Raw genomic sequence first — 16,262 nt, 5'->3', positions numbered from 1 at the left:
GGTGGTCACCTCGTGGGGGCTTGCAGGTGAGGACGGCTTCGTCCGAACCACCCCAGTGGGCTTTTACCCAAAACCACCCTCGACAAGCTCAGTGACGGGCACTGAGGATGCAAACCCATTCACATGGAACCAGGAAGACACGCGGCTCTGAGTGAGCACGGAGGTCTGTGCGAGTCTGGCCGGGGACATGCCAGGCGCCTTTACCCTGCGTGACTCCCTGGGGCCTGGTGTCACAGAGCGCTGGCGTCAGCGCGTCCTAACAATCGCGCCACCCACCTTGAGGGGAGCCGCCACGGGGGGCCGTGTAACAATCGCACCACCCACCTTGATGGGAGCCATCACGGGGGGCCGTGTAACAATCGCGCCACCCACCTTGAGGGGAGCCGTCACGGGGGGCCGCGTGCTCGGCTGCGCAGATCTGCAGGAAGGTCAGGATGGCCACCAGCCCCCTCTGCACCACAAATGGCGGCGGGAACTCCAGGGGGCAGTGCCGCAGACTAAGGGCCTTCAGGGTGGTCACGCTCCCTGCGGGAGAGCAGAGCCATCAGCACCGCCGCCCGGCAGGAGCCGCAGGTCAGGGCAGCCCGGCCCCCAACACGAGGGAAAGAAAGCCGGCTGAGGATCTGGGGCGAGAGGTCAGGACAGATGTCTGAGATCTGCTAACAGAAAAAAAAAATCTCTGCAGGGGAGAGGGGTTCTGCGGATGAAGACCATGGTGGTGATAAAATTAAATACGGAAATGGAAGCGGCAACCGCAGCCCTCTGATGAAAACCAAAATACAAAGATCTGCCATATGCTATCTCAAAGACCTATTTTCAACAACAACAACAAAAACTACAGGTCATACAGAAAAGGAGGAGCAGAGGCGAATGGGACGGAGACTCAGGAAACACAGTCGGCAGAGGCTGTCTCCCGTTGGTCCAGGTGCCGGATTCAGCACACAGAAACTTCAAAACAGTCATTTACATGTGTTCAAAGAAATGAGAAAACAACAATAACCCACGTTTGAATGATTAAAGGAAAATGTAGTGAAATGACTCAACAAATGTCAATAAAATGTAGAAACTACACAAACGAAGCAAGTGGAGTTCTGGAGTTGAAAATTACAAAGACTGAGATGAACATCTACTGGGGGGACTCAGCAGCAGGCATGAGATGGAGGAGAGACAGTGAGTGAACTCAAAGGTGGAAGAGCAGAAAATCTCCATCCGAAGGTCACAGAGGGGAAAGGGTTAGAACCAGAGCAGAACCTCCAGAGACTGTGGAACAGCGGCAGGTGTGCAAACGTGTGTAAGGAGAGCAAAGACACAGAAAGGAGCGGAAGAGTCGCCCAAGGAGACCACGCCCCAAAAGCCCCCAGAGGCAACCACATTCGTTGACCTACACTCTCAAGACCCTCAAAGGGATTCACACTGAGGACGACTTGGTGCAGTTCCTGAAAGACCAGGAAAATGACCTTGGAAACAGGTCATTATGTAAAGGAACCAGCCACAAGGCCTGGTTTTTCCAGTGGTCGTGTCTGGATGAGAGAGCTGGGCCATAAAGAAGGCTGAGAACCAAAGAACTGACGCTTTCAAACTGTGGTGCTGGAGAAGACTCTTGAGAGTCCCTTGGACTGCAAGGAGATCCAACCAGTCCATCCTAAAGGAGATCAGTCCTGGGTGTTCACTGGAAGGACTGATGCTGAAGCTGAGGCACCAATCCTTTGGCCACTGGATTCGAAGAACTGACTCATTGGAAAAGACTCTGATGCTGAGAACGATTGAGGGAAGGAGGAGAAGACGGTGACGGGGGATGAGATGGCTGGATGGCATCACCGACTCAACGGACCTGAGTTTGAGCAAGCTCTGGGAGATAGTGAAGGACAGGGAAGCCTGGCGTGCTGCAGTGCACGGGGCTGCAAAGAGTCGGACACGACTGAGCAACTGGACAACACAAGGTCGCTGGCTGATTCTTGCCAAGAGCAACGGTGGCGGAAGACAGTGAGCATCAGGCTCCAGGTGCTGGAGGAAACCTGCTGATCCGGCCTCTGAGTCCACCCGACTGTCCTTCACGGCCCCAGACGAAAGGGGGGCCTTCCAGAACGGACGCACATAGAAATAGAGCACACAAACTGGCCTGCAACGATTTAAAACCTGAATTGGTCATTATCCCCCCGCCCCAGCCCCACCCCACCCACAATCTCAAGTTCAGGTGAACACCACGAACAGAACAGATGAGCTTAACAGTAAACTGAACACAGCAGAAGGCGGGACCGATGGACTCAAAGGCGGGCCAACAGAGAGTCCATCGCGGTGGAGCGCAGAGCGGGGACAGGAGCTGGGAAAGGGCACTCAAGGCATCTGAGGCGGATCCACACGTAACCGTCAGGCGCGCCGGATGTGAGGAAAAGGCACGCGGGGGGACAAGACACCCAGAGAAAGAACAGTGGCCCCAGGATTCCCCAAATCTGATGAAAGGCATCAACCAGCAGGTTCAGGCAGCCCAGCGAACCCTGAGCAACGGACACACAAAGAAAACCCCACCCAGACACACCACAGGCAACCTGCTGAAAGCCAAACGGAAAAAGAAAACTCAGAGCAGCCCGAGAAGAAGAGACGTTCCCTCTCTCCAAACCGCTGACTTTTGAGCAGACGACGGAATCCACACTGCAGCGTGGGCATCTCCAAGTGCTCAGCCCCTACAGTCTGGCTTCCCACACACGCAGCTAAAACACCCTTCAACAGCGAAGGAGAGATGGAGATGACCTGTGAGAAAACCTGGGGTGGCAGAGGCCGAGATGGTTGCATGGCGTCACTGCCTCGAAGGACATGAATCTGAGCAAACGCCAGGAGACGGCGGAGGACAGAGGAGCCTGGCGTGCTGCGGTCCATGGGGCCACAGAGAGCCGGACCGACTCAGTGGCTGAGCAGTGACAGTGACCCTTTACCACAAGACTCGGTGTGACAAAAAGAAGCTCTTCCCACCAACAAAGGTGTCCCATTTGGAAGACGAAGCTTCAAGAAGTGCAGAGCAGCAGAGGGTGACCGTGTGAGAAACGTAAATAAGTCAGGAGTGTCCACTGGAGGCAGCCCACGCCTGGGAGCAAAATGCAGCAAGACAGCAGCACACAGGCCGGCAGGAGGCACCCGGGAGCCCAGGCAGGAGGTGCCCGGGAGCCCAGGCAGGAGGCACGGAGCCCAGGCAGGAGGAAGAACGCTTCGCATGGGAAGTGAACAGAGATGAACACACTCCAGGCATCCACGCCCACGTGGATAAACCTCCAGGACGCGGTGCTGAGCCCCAGACGCCAGGTCACTGAGAATACACATGGGACGAGGCAAATGCAGAAGCTTAGCAGGAGTCTGAAAGGAAGCTCCTTTGAACACGTACTGGGCGGGGGTGGTGAGTGGGAAAGGTCTCACAGCAAGCAAAGAAGGGCGAACAGAGACCCTGCTGGCCGAGGGGAGGGGCAGCTGGACTGGGAGGGCGCCTGGGCCCACAGGGCCCCGATGCCGCCCCCTGAGCACCACAGGGCCCCACGTCCGCAGCGCTCACACGTGTGTGCACAGGCAGGGCGTCAGCGTGACGGTGGCAGCCCCGTGACCCCACTGTCCCGGCGCCCAGAGGGATAGAGCAGAGGGCGTCAGTTGCGTCCCCCGCGTGGGGGCAGGCTTGTGTGTCCACTGCGCGTTCTGGTGGCTGCAGAAGGCTGCACTTTAACCCATCTTTCATTTCATTGTTTGTTAACACTTACCCAGCTCCACGGGTAACATTCTGATGGGATTTCTTTCTAAAAGCAGAGTTTTCAAATGCCTTCAAAACAAGACAAAAAATACATAATTTAGCAAGCAGGAAGTGGGACGAGCATCACATTTCCTCACCTGCCTTCTCTCTGCGGGGGTGGTGTCACACAGACGTGCCCACGCTCCCCCCACGCTCTGCTCCGCCAGCACCCTTGCTGCCTGGCAGCCGGTCGGGCTCAGCCTCAGCGCTGCGGCCGCCAGGACCAGGCAGCTCTTTGTGAGGCCCGTCCCCTGCCTGGAGGGTGTTTAGCAGCGTCCTGGTCTCACCCCACTAGACAGCCCCTCCCCAAGCGTGACAACCTCGGGATCTCCAGATGCTGCCAAACACCTGCTCGCCCCATCACACACGCTGCTGGACACTTTAAGTCCCGCCCTGCTAGTGGCTCACACAGCCACGACACGGCAGGGAGAACATTGACCCTGGTGCTGTTTTGATTAGGCTTTTTGGAAAGCTTAAGGCTTTTAATAAGCCCGTAATTACTTAAAATTTCTAATGAACATGTTTTCGGCTCTTCAGCATGCTGATCTAATTTTAATGACATAACGGGTTATAAACCACAGGCGAAATTATATCTTAGACAACATTCAGCAGCTGGCTTTCAGCGGCAAAATCAAAGAATTCTCAAGTTTGAGGCCGTGTATTTGCTTCAGAAGGAAGAGCAGGGCTGAGGAGGGGCAGCGCTGGTTCATTTTCACCCTCTGAGGAGCGAGGGTGCCACTGCTAAGTCAGCGGCGGGCCAAGAGCACCAAACTGGTCTCAGCACAGCGGCCAAGGGCCCTGTGACGAGCGGAGCTTCCAAAAGCCACTCGGGGACGCTGAGGCCACTGGACCGTGAGAAAGCGGAGTGGACAGAGCCGCTTGTCACACCGCTCCAGGCCCAGGGGCACGATGCCCTGCAGACCCAGGAGCTAGGGGAGACGGCCTGGGCGCCCCGCCCTGGTGCCCGAGATGCCCGCTGCCAACAGAAAGGAGCTGCTTTCCTGCGGAGCTGCAGCAGGCCGGGAGATCCGTGGGGGTGTCTCTCCCTGTTACACGCAACGCAACACTCACTTCTGTGAAATACTTTTAAAACCCGTGTGCAGCCGCCCAGGCGACTGAAGGGCCTTCTACAGCCCCTTCTCTGTGTTTCACGGGGGCTGAGAAGACTCCTGTGGGCAGCGGGTCACCCTCGGGCCCCTCTCTCCCTCCCACACCCTCCATCCGACCTGAATGCCATTGGCTCTCCCGCATGGACAGCTGCAGGGCCTCAGGACTACCCCCTCCCTGCAAACCTCTGTGACTTCCTGTCTCTTCCACGATGAAATTCAAACTAGAAATCGTCCTACGAGCTCAGCAACTCCCTTTCCAGGCCCTGCCTGCCACCTCCCCTCCTCTGCTCTGTCCCCAGGGACAGGCCCACCTCAGCGCCCTTGCAGTTGATGTCCCCTCTGCCACGGACACACTGACACAGCAGGAGGGTCTGAAATTCAAATCATGAGGTTTCCTAAAGGTTGAGAGCCTGCCATAGAAGGACTGAGCCTGGGGCCAAGGCGCCTGAGGGAAGCATCGGCTCTGGGGGGTGAAACCCGGCTGACCTGTGGCTGCTGGGGGGCTCACGGGGGTAGGCAGTTTGGCCTCGGTTCTAGAAGGGGGATGCTAGGAGACGCCTGGCATCTGGGTGGCAGGAACTCAGCAGGACACTGCAGAGCGTGCTCCAGGGTTTCCGGTTTCCCCAGATGGGAAGAGCGTCTCTTTGTCTACCGGGAGCCAGCTTAATCACAAATGGGCCCTCGGGAACGAGGCCGCTGGTCTGCACGCGTCAGAAGTATTACTATTTCTGACGGGAGGCAGAGACGGAACCTGCTTGTCGGGAAAGCTGCGTGCACCATCAGCCGAGGCGCTGTGGCGCCAGCGTGTTCCGAGGCACCAAGTGCCGCAAGCAATGATCATGTATGTGCTTTTGGGCTTCCCTCATGTAGCCCAGTCGGTAAACAATCCGCCTGCAATGCAGGAGACCTGGGTCAGGAAGATCCCCTGGAGAAGGGAACGGCCACCCACTCCAGCATTCTTGCCTGGAGAATCCCACGGACAGAGGAGCCTGGCGGGCTATAGTCCATGGGGTTGCAAAGACTCGGGCACAGACAGCTTAGTGACGAAACCAACCACACATGTGCTTTTGGTACCTGCAGCCACCACACCTCTCAGCGGCTTTGAAGACCCCACTACACGCTTCTGTTCTAAAGTCGAAATTCATGGGAGGAGTCGGGGAGAGTGAGGCAGCCAAAGACAGGCACTTTAAAGAGACGACGACCTCCTCACTTGGCCAGACAGACAAGCTACTCACTTGTGACAGCCAATCCCAGAGGGCAGCGCGGTGATCCTGTTGAATCGCAGGTCCAGCCATGAGAGGTTGGGCAGCAGCTGGAAGAAGTCTTTAGGAATCGTGCTCAGGGCATTTCGCTGAAGGTGCAATTGCTTCCGGGGCGGGGGGGGGGAAGAAGAATGTTTTGTCAGCCGACTAAATTCTAAAACACGATATATCCTCAGAACATTTCTACTGGTGACTGTAATCACACATAGCAAGTTAAAAGAAAACCCGAATGTTTCTCCAGAAATCGTCGAAACGGGGAACACCAGCAGCAGAAACGCGAGGCCTGGGGGCCTCCCTGGTGGTCCAGGGGCTGAGCATCTGCTCTGAATGCAGGGCACTCAGGTTCAGTCCCTGGTGGTGAAAAGGGCCACACCCAGTGAGCCGGTAACGGTCACGTCAGGAAGTCTGGCCTCCACCCAGTGGACCCTTAGCCACCACCGTACGCCAGGCAGGGCAGCACAGTTGACCGTCATGCGCCGAGCGGCGTGTGCCAGCGCGACGCTGCCGTCAGAGCCGCCGGGCTGAGGGCGACACAGAAACCCCCTCCCCCGCTGCTGCTGCGCGCCGCGTGGATCTGCCTTCTGACACATGTGAAAGCCTGTTGCTCAGCCGCACGGGTCTGACTCTCTGTGTCCCCATGCACTGCAGCCCACCAGGCTCCTCTCTCCACGGGATTCTCCAGGCAAGGATACTCAAGTGGGTTGTCACTCCTGTCTCCAGGGGATCTTCCTGAGTCACACATATATGCATCTATATATTTCTATTTACCAGGTTAGCAGAGTGGAGAACTTAAGGACACTGGCTGGAAAACCAGGCTCCCTGGGTTCAAATCTCGATTACGAAAAACCCATAAGCCGTGTGCCCTGGAGCAGGTTCCTGAGCCCCTCTGTGCTCCCGGCCTGGCCTGTGACGGGGCGCACACCCGGGGGGAACGAGGCTCTGCCTCGCCGTTACAGCCCAGGGCACACGGCAGGCGCTTCTCCACCACCAACCAGGGTCTCGGCTCCCAGCTCTGCCGTCCATCAATGCCACCTTCCAAGTCCCATCAGGTGCACGGCGATGCTTGAGACACGCCGTCGAGAAACCACAGACATGCTGAAAACACAATCCCGAGTCAGCTCACACGCGGCCACATTGCTCCCCGCAGCCAGGGGAATGCGTGGCGACCGGACTCGGCTTGTGGCCGCCGTCGCTCCGGGCCCTCCCGGCCCAGGCCCCGGGCAGCTTTAGGCGCACTGTCTCCCAGGCTCAGCACTGAAGCCGTGGATCCTTGTCAATGCCAGAAGAGGAGACTGCAGAGACATGCCACGCCGGCCCCTGCCTCGCCCCCCAGGGCTGGGCTGAGTGCATCACACGAGCCCACCCTGCCTGCCATGAGGCCTCGTGAGGACTGGGAGGCTGGGGAGGGGGTCCGTGTCCCCTGACTGTGAGGGTCTCTGCGGGTGTGACTGGAGTCTATGGAGGGTGTTGCTATGGCTGCAAAACGCAACTGTAACCACTGAAGGGCCACAGCGTGGAGTGGTCACCTCACTCGGGGGTTTGCTGCCACGGTGACAAGGTTGACACCTCTGTATTCTGAGAGGCACAAATAAAGTCCCTTCATTCAGACTAAAGAAGGCTTCCTCCTTCTTTTACGAGTGAAGGCACCATGAGTTTCTACACCACTGGGCTTCTCGTTCAGAACTGAGAGCGTTTGCTTCATTAAAAGTGGTGTATTATAGGAAGACACAGGACTTCACTCGTGGAGGGCAGTGCTAAGGCAACAGCAAGACCAGCGCTGGCCTGACCGCGAAGACAGGGTGCGGAGCACAACCAGGGTTAGGGAAGCGAGCAGCCGCTCAGTCTGAGCACACAGCCACGAGTATGGGGTGGCCAAGAAGCCCGTTCATCTCTTTGCATATGATGGTTCTAGTAGCTCTCGTCTTTAACTTCATTGGAAACAATTTTGTTACACTGTGACAGCTGTCATATCGGTATACACTAAAAAAAAATCAAAATCGGTGAATTTCTGTGCAGCCATTTAAACGCTGAAGATGGAAGAAAAAAAGCAACATTTTCAGCATCTTATTGACTGAGCATGCACACACAGAAGCTTTATTATTTCGAGAAAGTTAAGAATGAGACCGAAATACAAAAAAAAGACTTGTGCCATGTATGGAGAAGGTGCTGTGACTGATCAAAAGTGTCAAAAGTGGTTTGTGAAGTTTCATGCTGGAGATTTCTCACTGGATGATGCTCCGCGGCTCAGCAGACTACTTACTGGGAGTTCACAGCCATCAAACCGAGACATTGAGAACAATCAACCTTACTCCACACGGCCACACGGGAGACAGTGGCCATGCTCAAAATGCTCCGAGCGAGGACTGAAAATCATTCGCACCAGCCTGATCATGTTCATTGCTGTGATAGCTGGGCTCCACGTAAGTTTAGCGGAAAAAAACCTTCTGTACCTTATTTCCACACGTGATTCTCTACTTAAACATAACAAAAATGTTCCATTTTTAAAACACTAGGCAAGGAAAAATGGATACTGTACAAAAGTGTGGAACAGAAGAGATCACAGGGCAAGCGAAATGAGCCACCACCAACCAACCACACCAAAGGCTGGTCTTCATGCAAAGCTGAGGTGATGTATGGGGTGGGGTTGGAAGGGAGTCCTCTGAGCTCCTTCTGGAAAACCACACGATTAGGTCCAACAAGTACTGCTCCCAGTGAGACCAACTGAAAGCAGCAGGCCACAAAAAATGTCCGGAACTAATCAACAGATTAAAAAAACCCTCCCATCAGGATAACGCAAGACTGCGTGCCTCTTTGGTGACCAGGCAAACTGTTCCAGCTCGGCAGGGACGCTCTGACTCATCCTCTGTATCCAGCAGACTCTGCACTTCCGGATGTTCATTCGTTTCAGTCTTTACAAAATTCTCTTAATGGAAAAATTTCAATTCCCTGGAAGACTGTAAAAGGCACTTGGAGCAGTTCTTTGCTCAAAAAGCCAACACGCTTTGGGAAGATGGAATTATGAAGTTGCCTGGGAAATGGCAGAAGGTAATGGAACAAAACAACGAATACGTAGTTCAGTCAAGTTCTTGGGGAAAATGGAAACTGTCTTTTACTTAAACATCGAAGAAGCTTTTCGGACAACCTAATAAAAGCTCTGAAAACTCTCAATCAGCAGGCTAACAGTGCAACACGTGGGTGTGTGTCCTGCGTGGACACTGCTTTATATGCTGGTCATTTAATCCTCCTGATAAACCGTGAAGACAAGGTGAGGTTCAAGGAAGCTGCCCGACTACTGGGCAGTGAGAGAACGGCTGACCCTGGACAGTCTCGGTCAAGCTGTGCAGAGCGAACTTTGTTGTAGAACTCAGCGGAGGAGACAGACCTGCTGGATCTCAAGTAGGCGAGGGCCAGATCCCATGAAGGCACCGGGCCCGCAGGAGTCAAGCACGCGGCCTGGGCAGCGCTGTGGGGTGAGGAAGTTTTGCTGAAGGTTTTAAGGGGTATTGTGGGTTTTGTTTTTTTAGTTTTTTTTTTTTAATGGACAATTTTTTACTCTTTATTGTTTTTGTTACAACACTGCTTCTGTTTTTTGTTTTGTTTTTTTGTCTGAGAGGCATGTGGAATCTCAGCTCCCGACCAGGGATCAGACGCACACCCCCTGCACGGGAAGGCAGAGGCTTAACCACTGGACCACAGGGAAGTCTCTCAGGGGTGCCGAGTTTTGATTAAGAGACCAAGCGTGTTTTCAGCAACAGTTTCCACCCACCATGGGCTTTTCATTTAAGATATTTCTGAGGAGGGGACATTAGCGTCTGCCTGGTCCCCTGCTGGAATTTCTCATTTTGCAGTGAGCAGCACATGAAACCCCAAGCTAACCCTCTTCCAATCCACCTCATTCTATAATTTCTCTCTAAAAAGAAATCTACGAGTGAGCAAAGCCTTCATTCACATCTACATGGCATGCGTGCACCAAGCCCAGAAGCTGACCCACTTACTCTCAGGTTGGGGACTTTAAAGATCTCCCCCAAATGGTGAAGGCCACTTTGACTCAAGTCTAAAGTCGCGGAGGAGGAGAAGAGGACCCCCTGGTGAATGTCTCTGGAGGCAGAAGCAGGCTTGCTCCCCGCCTGGCCAGCGGGGCTCTCCCGGTCACGAGCCCCGCAGGGAACGGAGAGGGAACTGCTCCCCTCCATCAGTCGGCCGGGAGGAAGCACTCCTCTGGGGACCACCGCGCATCCTGGGTGTGGAGTCACCTGGAGATGGGGGGCGGGGCGGGGCGACACATCAACAATGGGTACGCGGCACAGTCACACCTTCCGGCGGCTCGGCAGGCCTGCAGTGACTGTGCCAGCTTACGAAAACCTGCGCGTCATAAACAGACCATAAACTGGACTTTGGTACGACAAAGTGGGCTGCAAGAGGTTCAGATTAAACTGCTCCGCTCCTCCCTCTGCACCTCGGAGTTCCAGACTTAACTTTTGATTCCTGGAAAATGCAAAGGAGGAATGGCCGAATCAGAACGGTTCTAAATCCACAAGCGGGCATCTCCCTCCCCTGAGCGCGGAGGGAGCCCTGAGCTCGCCCTTTCTTATTTGCAGGTCTGGGTCCCTCCCATCAGCGTTTCGCTCAGCGGGGGTGTTGCCAGCTCACGTGTCTGCTGTGTGTCTGTCCCTCCATTTCAGGGGCGGGGATTGCGAGGCCCGCGCCCCCGGGACTCCCAGTGGGTCCTTTTCTGTGACTCCGGGGAGTGCAGGCTGCAACCTCTGCAAACCTCTGAACCAGGAGGTCTCAGGACTGCGAGCCGCGGGGCGGGGGCGGGCCGCGCAGGGGCCGGAAGGCCGCGTCCCCACAGCGCGGGCCGCGCTCCGGGCTCCACTTCCCATTACCCGGCGCCCCTGGCCTCTCCCGATAGGTCCCCGCCCGGGCAGGGCGGGCCGCTCGGGGGCATGGAGGCGGCGTTCCGGGCCCCGAAAGCGCGCGGTGCCTGAGTCTCCAGTGCGCCCCACCTCCCATCACCCGGGGCCTCCAGCCTCTCCCGATGGGTCCCCGTGCCGGCCCACAGCCCGTGCTCACCCGCCCTCCGGGGGCGCGGAGGGCGCAGCGGAACAATGGAGGCGGCTGGCGCACGCGGTCGCCATGGAGACGCGGCTCTACGGAGGCAGCGGGCGCACGCGGTCGTCATGGAGACGCCCTGCCGTACGGCGGCCCGCGGGCGCCAAACCACGCGGAGGGCACTTGGGGACGATGCTGCGCCTGCGCGCGGGCGCGGGTCTGGACGCAAGGACTCGCCGAGCCCGCCGCCGGCACCCTGCTCTACTCGGCGGTCGGTGACACCGACGGAGGTGGAGCGTTCCCGACAGTGGGGACAAGGGCGCCGAGGCCCAGAGCGTCTTGCTGAGGGAGGGAAGGGGCCGCGGGGAGCCGCCGATCGCGCGCACGAGAAGACTTGCTTTCCAGGTGGAGCCCCCGGCGCCCCCTGCTCTTTACCTCCCCGCCTGCAGCAGGCAGACGTCCTCCCTCCTGGGGTCACACGATGGCGGCCCCGGCCGCAGACATCAGCCCGACACCCAGCTCCCAGGGGGACAAGGGAGCCCCCCGCGCCCCCACCCCCCCAGGAACTGTCCCTAAGATCCGACTGGAATGGCTTCGGACACCTAGACCCGTCACCAGGAGGGAAATGAAGCCCATGAGGGTTTGTCTCGGGGCTGGGCCTCCGTCCCTAAGGTCTGCGCGCCTGGTACCTGTGCCCGTTCGGCGCAGGGCCACCAGGGGTGACGCCATTAAGGGAGCTGAGCTCTGCAGTCGCGGGGCTGCTGGGAGGGGTCTCAGGAAGCTGCCGCGCCCCTGCCTGACGCTGCAGCCTCAAGTGTGCGGAGCAGGTAGTCAGGAAGGGAAGGTGGAGCCGGAGCGGGGACCAGCGAGCCCAAGCTGGAACTCACGAGGAGGGACGTGACCCCTGGGTGTCCTGCAGAAGTTGGCACCCATGTCAGGAAGCTGCACACACTTCTGGCCCGGGAGCTGGAGAAGCAAAAGGATGACTTGAGAGGTGAATCAGCCGCACACCTGCCTCCCGCCAGGGAGGTGAGCCGGCAGAGAAAGGGCATCGTGCGCGGCCGCAGCCACACCTGGGCCCCTGCCCTGACGCTCCAAGTGTCGGAACAGTCAGGCTGCTACCTCGTGCTCCCGGTTGTTGCTGTTCAGTCGCTGAGTCATGTCCGACGCATGCCCCCTTGCTACCTCCCGAATCTCATGCCAAGAGCCAAGTTAGGAAACCTGCCGGAAAAGGAATTCTGGAGAAGTAGTTCAGCCCAGCCTGCCGACCCATCACAGAGCCAGCTCAGCACCTGTCAGACGTGAGGAAAGGGCTGACCGGACGCTGAGCAGGCTACCGAAAGCGTCAGTACTAGAGCTGTGAAGAGTCTCACATGGGCTTTAACAAAAGGTGGCTTTGGGTTTCTCTGTGATCATAGCAGGCGACGTCATTCAGACCAACCCTTCCACAAACAACAGAGTGAGGGAAATTTTCCAGGTGCATGCTGCGTGTCACTACTAGAGTTTATTCTGTGCATTCTTAAAATATGGGTGAACTTTGCTCTTAGGCTCAGAAAGGATTTCTGAAATAGTATATAAATGCAGTAACCATGAAAACAAATATAAATTCACTACATTAAAAGTACTCGTTTGTCTAAAAGACACCATGAGGAAAATTCAAAATTGAGCTTCAAACAGGAGAAGATATTGCCAATTCTTATATCAAATAAAAATTAGTTCCCCAATATATAATCTAATATATATGCAGAATACATAAAGAATTATAATGAAAAATTTAAAAGATTAAGATAGGTATATTTAGATTTAACAGGCAAAATATATGAACCAACAACTCCCAGTAGAGGGGAAAAATGGCCAATAAAGACATAAAAAGAGGACTTCCTTGATGGCCTGGTGGATAAGTGTGCAAAGCGCAAGGTGCTCATTTGTGTCCGACTCTTTGGGACCCCATGGACTATATTATTCCCCATGGAATTCTCCAGGCCAGAATGCTGGAGTGGGTAGCCTTTCCCTTCTCCAGGGGATCTTCCCAACTCGGGGATCGAACCCAGGTCTCCCATGTTGCAGGCGGATTCTTCACCAGCTGAGCCACAGGGAAGCCCTTGTGGATAATCCACCTGCCAATGCGGGGGGCGCAGGTTCTGTCCCTGGTGGGGGACGATTCCACATGCCTCCGAGCAGCTGAGCCCATGCACTGCAACGCTCTAGAGCTGGCAAGCCGCAAGCAGTGAGCGTGTGTGCTGCGAGCACTGAGCCCATGCACTGCAGCTCGTGAGCCCTAAAGCCGGCAAGCCGCAAGCACTGAGCGTGTGTGCTGCGAGCACTGAGCCGTGCACCCAGAGCCTGTGCTCTGTGACATAAGGAGTCGACCGAAGCGACTTGGCAGCAGCAGCAGCAGCAGCAGCAGCAGCTGGGTCTCTAGTTGCGACATGTGGGGTCCAGTCTCCCGACCAGGGATTGAACCTGGGCCCTCTGCATTGAGACTTAGCCCCTGGACCACCAGGGAAGTCCCACAGATGTCCTTGTAAGGGAAGAAAAGGGGAGAAGACAGATGGAAAGGTGGCATGATGATGGAGGCGGAGCTTGCAGTGATGCCTCTGCCGACAGTGAGACGCCAAGAGCCGCCAGGAGCCGCCAGGAGCTGGGAGAGACGCCTCAGGACCTCCAGAGGGGACTGCCTTGATTTCTGGCTTCTGGGCTCCAGCACCGGAGAAAACACCTTTGTGCTGTCTTCGCCCACGAGTCTGTAGTCCTTTGTCCCGGCAGCTGGTACACTGGGTGTCTGAAGAGGTTAAGCACTGACTGTGCTGATGCCTGGTACCATGACAACAGCGGGGAAGGCCTCCTCCCAGCGGCTGTGGGGCTCCTGTTCTCCGCGGTGCGTTTTCCTCTCCTGGTTCTTGCTCTCTGAGCCACAGAAGCCGCGCAGCCCTATGACCTCGAGAGTCAGTACTGTCACCAGGCAACCCAGTCACCCAGCACTCGGTCCCTACATCCTTGCTTCCACGTGGCCTTTGTCCTGTGTCCCACCAGGGCTCAGTCTGATGGCCCTGTGGTCAGGATGACCTGGTTTTCTACTTCCTGCTGTGAAGGGGACTCATGGATTCCCCACATATGTGAGCAACTCCGATTGGAATCCTGTTTGAGCTTGTTTCCTGTTTCCTAGGGTCTGTTCTGGTATGTTTCCCAGCAGGAAACAGTGCATTCAAATTGAGCAATCTGAGGGGAGTTTAATAACAGGGACTATTTACAAAGGTTCAGGCAGTGTGTTAATTTCAGAATGAGGCCATAATCCAAGGTACACATGAGAACTGGAGACTGCTAACAGCCACACCCTCTCAGGAAGCACAGCTTTCTGGATGAGTTATAGGCTGATGCACATTTATGCTAAAGTTTCAGGAGCTGAGCCTAGAGTATAAATCAGACTTCCGCTGCTCTGCAGAGGCCGGTCTAGGCGGGCCCCAGCCGTCCCCCAGAGACACTGGCCACTTTCAATCTCAGGGGCAGTGTCCTCACAGCTCCTGGGCCCCAGGCCTTCACTAGGTCACCAGCTGGGACCCCTGGGGGCCATCCCAGCTGCGGTGGTCCCGTGACCACATGCTGCCCAGGGTCCCGTGCGGGTGCTCCACAGGCGGGCTGACAGGGACACGTTTCTCTGGTGGCTGCGCCACCCATAATCTCTTGTCACTGGCACAGCATGGAGAGGGCCCTGTCCTCACCCCGCCCACCTTCCTGTTCAGCGTGGGCACCCCTGGGCACAGCAATGCTCTACTGCCCCCCCACCTACGTTCACAGGCAAGTCCCTCCCAGGCCCCAGGAAGCAGCCTGACCTGCTCTCCGGTGAGCTGCTCGCACCCACCTTTCCTCTGCCTCCTGCCCACTCTGCACCCCGTGCTCTCAGCCTGCCTTGGTGCCCCCCACCTTTCAGAAACATTCTTGCGCTTGCTGCTGCCTGGGGAGGATGTCTACAGAGCCCACAGTCTGTCCAGGTGCTGAGCTGAGAGCCTTCAACACGCCCACTGGGAGACAGGGCTTGTCAGAGGGGCTGTGTTCAGGGAGCTGGGGCAGCTCCATGGAAGGAGGCCGAGGCCGGAGCCCAGGGAACTCGCCTCCCTGGGGTTGAACTCGAGGTAGGACACCCCGCCACATTGTGCTGTGGCAAGTGCACCCCCAAACCTCAGTGGCTTCCCACAGGGGCCAAGTTCTCCCTGGTTCTGCTCATCCACTGCTGGTTGGAAGGTGGTCCCCCAGTGATCTGGACTCCTGAGCCAAGGGGGCATGTGTGGCTCAGAAATTACCCAGATCACCTCTGCTCACCTTGTGTTGGTCAAGCAGCCCACACTGGTCAAGGGGCTTCACCGAATGTCAAAGGTGGAGTCGGGGACAGGCCTAGTCCTACCGCAGAGGGAAGAACAGCCAAGGCTGAGACACAACCTGTCGGGGCCGGGGGTGGGGGGTGGGGGTGGGGAAGGAGATTCGCAGGTCCCCGTGTCCGGGCTTGCAGATCGGGTAGGTGGTCTGCCCTCATCCAGGGGCAGCAGAGGCCCCTTCGGGACTTCCTGAGGAAGGAACCTAAGGAGGCGAAGGCTTCCAAAAGTCAAAGTCAGAGAACGCAACAAAAGCAAGCCCTCAGTGACCAAGTGTCAGGCATGCAGGGCTGGGCCGCACCAGGAGCCGTCTCGTAGGCCGTCCGCTGTGCTTTACCGGCGAAGTCTCTCCTGCCCCTGCGATGGGGGGGGGGGGGGAGGGGGAGCGGGGGAGAGGGGGAGCGGGGGGGCGGGGTGGTCAAACCGAGCCTCGACACCCCTGCTCCTCGCGCAATACGCCACACACAGCTCCCGGGCCGGCCCGAGGCGCAGACATGCTCCGGGAGCTCCTCGACCCGACCCGTGCCCGGCCGGCCGCGCTGAGAGCCCGACCGGAGACCCAACCACAGCGACCCAACCAGGGGACCCGAGGGCGCGGGCGCAGGTGTTCAGTGTCGCCATGACCCCGAGCGCGCCGGTGCGTGCGTGTGCGCGCGAGCTCTCCGCGGGGTCCAGGCCGGCCGCGCGGGGAGGGGCTCTCGCCCCG

General features: G+C 57.2%; 1 protein-coding gene across 12 annotated transcripts in view; it reads right to left on the bottom strand.

Moving 5' to 3' along the window:
• The window catches only part of LRRC27 (leucine rich repeat containing 27), a 28,374-nt gene extending 16,065 nt beyond the window's left edge, over positions 1–12,309 (bottom strand). For 6 of the 12 annotated variants that reach the window (XM_069567797.1, XM_069567800.1, XM_069567795.1 and 3 more), the window contains exons 1-5: positions 10,788–10,987; positions 10,133–10,390; positions 6,111–6,241; positions 3,738–3,796; positions 373–525 (exon numbers count right to left, since the gene is read on the bottom strand). In XM_069567797.1, the coding sequence (XP_069423898.1) occupies positions 373–525; positions 3,738–3,796; positions 6,111–6,241; positions 10,133–10,390; positions 10,788–10,814 (628 nt within the window). In that variant the 5' untranslated portion in view covers positions 10,815–10,987. Of the gene's footprint in view, positions 1–372; positions 526–3,737; positions 3,797–6,110; positions 6,242–10,132; positions 10,391–10,518; positions 10,592–10,787; positions 11,043–11,210; positions 11,301–12,076 lie in introns of those variants that run through there. The other 6 variants (XM_069567794.1, XM_069567802.1, XM_069567805.1 and 3 more) reach the window with 6 other exon arrangements.
• Between the last annotated feature and the right edge of the window lie 3,953 nt (positions 12,310–16,262).

Source organism: Ovis canadensis, chromosome 22 (genome assembly GCF_042477335.2).
Source record: "Ovis canadensis isolate MfBH-ARS-UI-01 breed Bighorn chromosome 22, ARS-UI_OviCan_v2, whole genome shotgun sequence".
Classification (NCBI taxonomy): Eukaryota; Metazoa; Chordata; class Mammalia; order Artiodactyla; family Bovidae; genus Ovis; species Ovis canadensis.
Note: the sequence above shows the minus strand (reverse complement) of the source record. Positions and strands in the feature narration are given on the sequence as shown.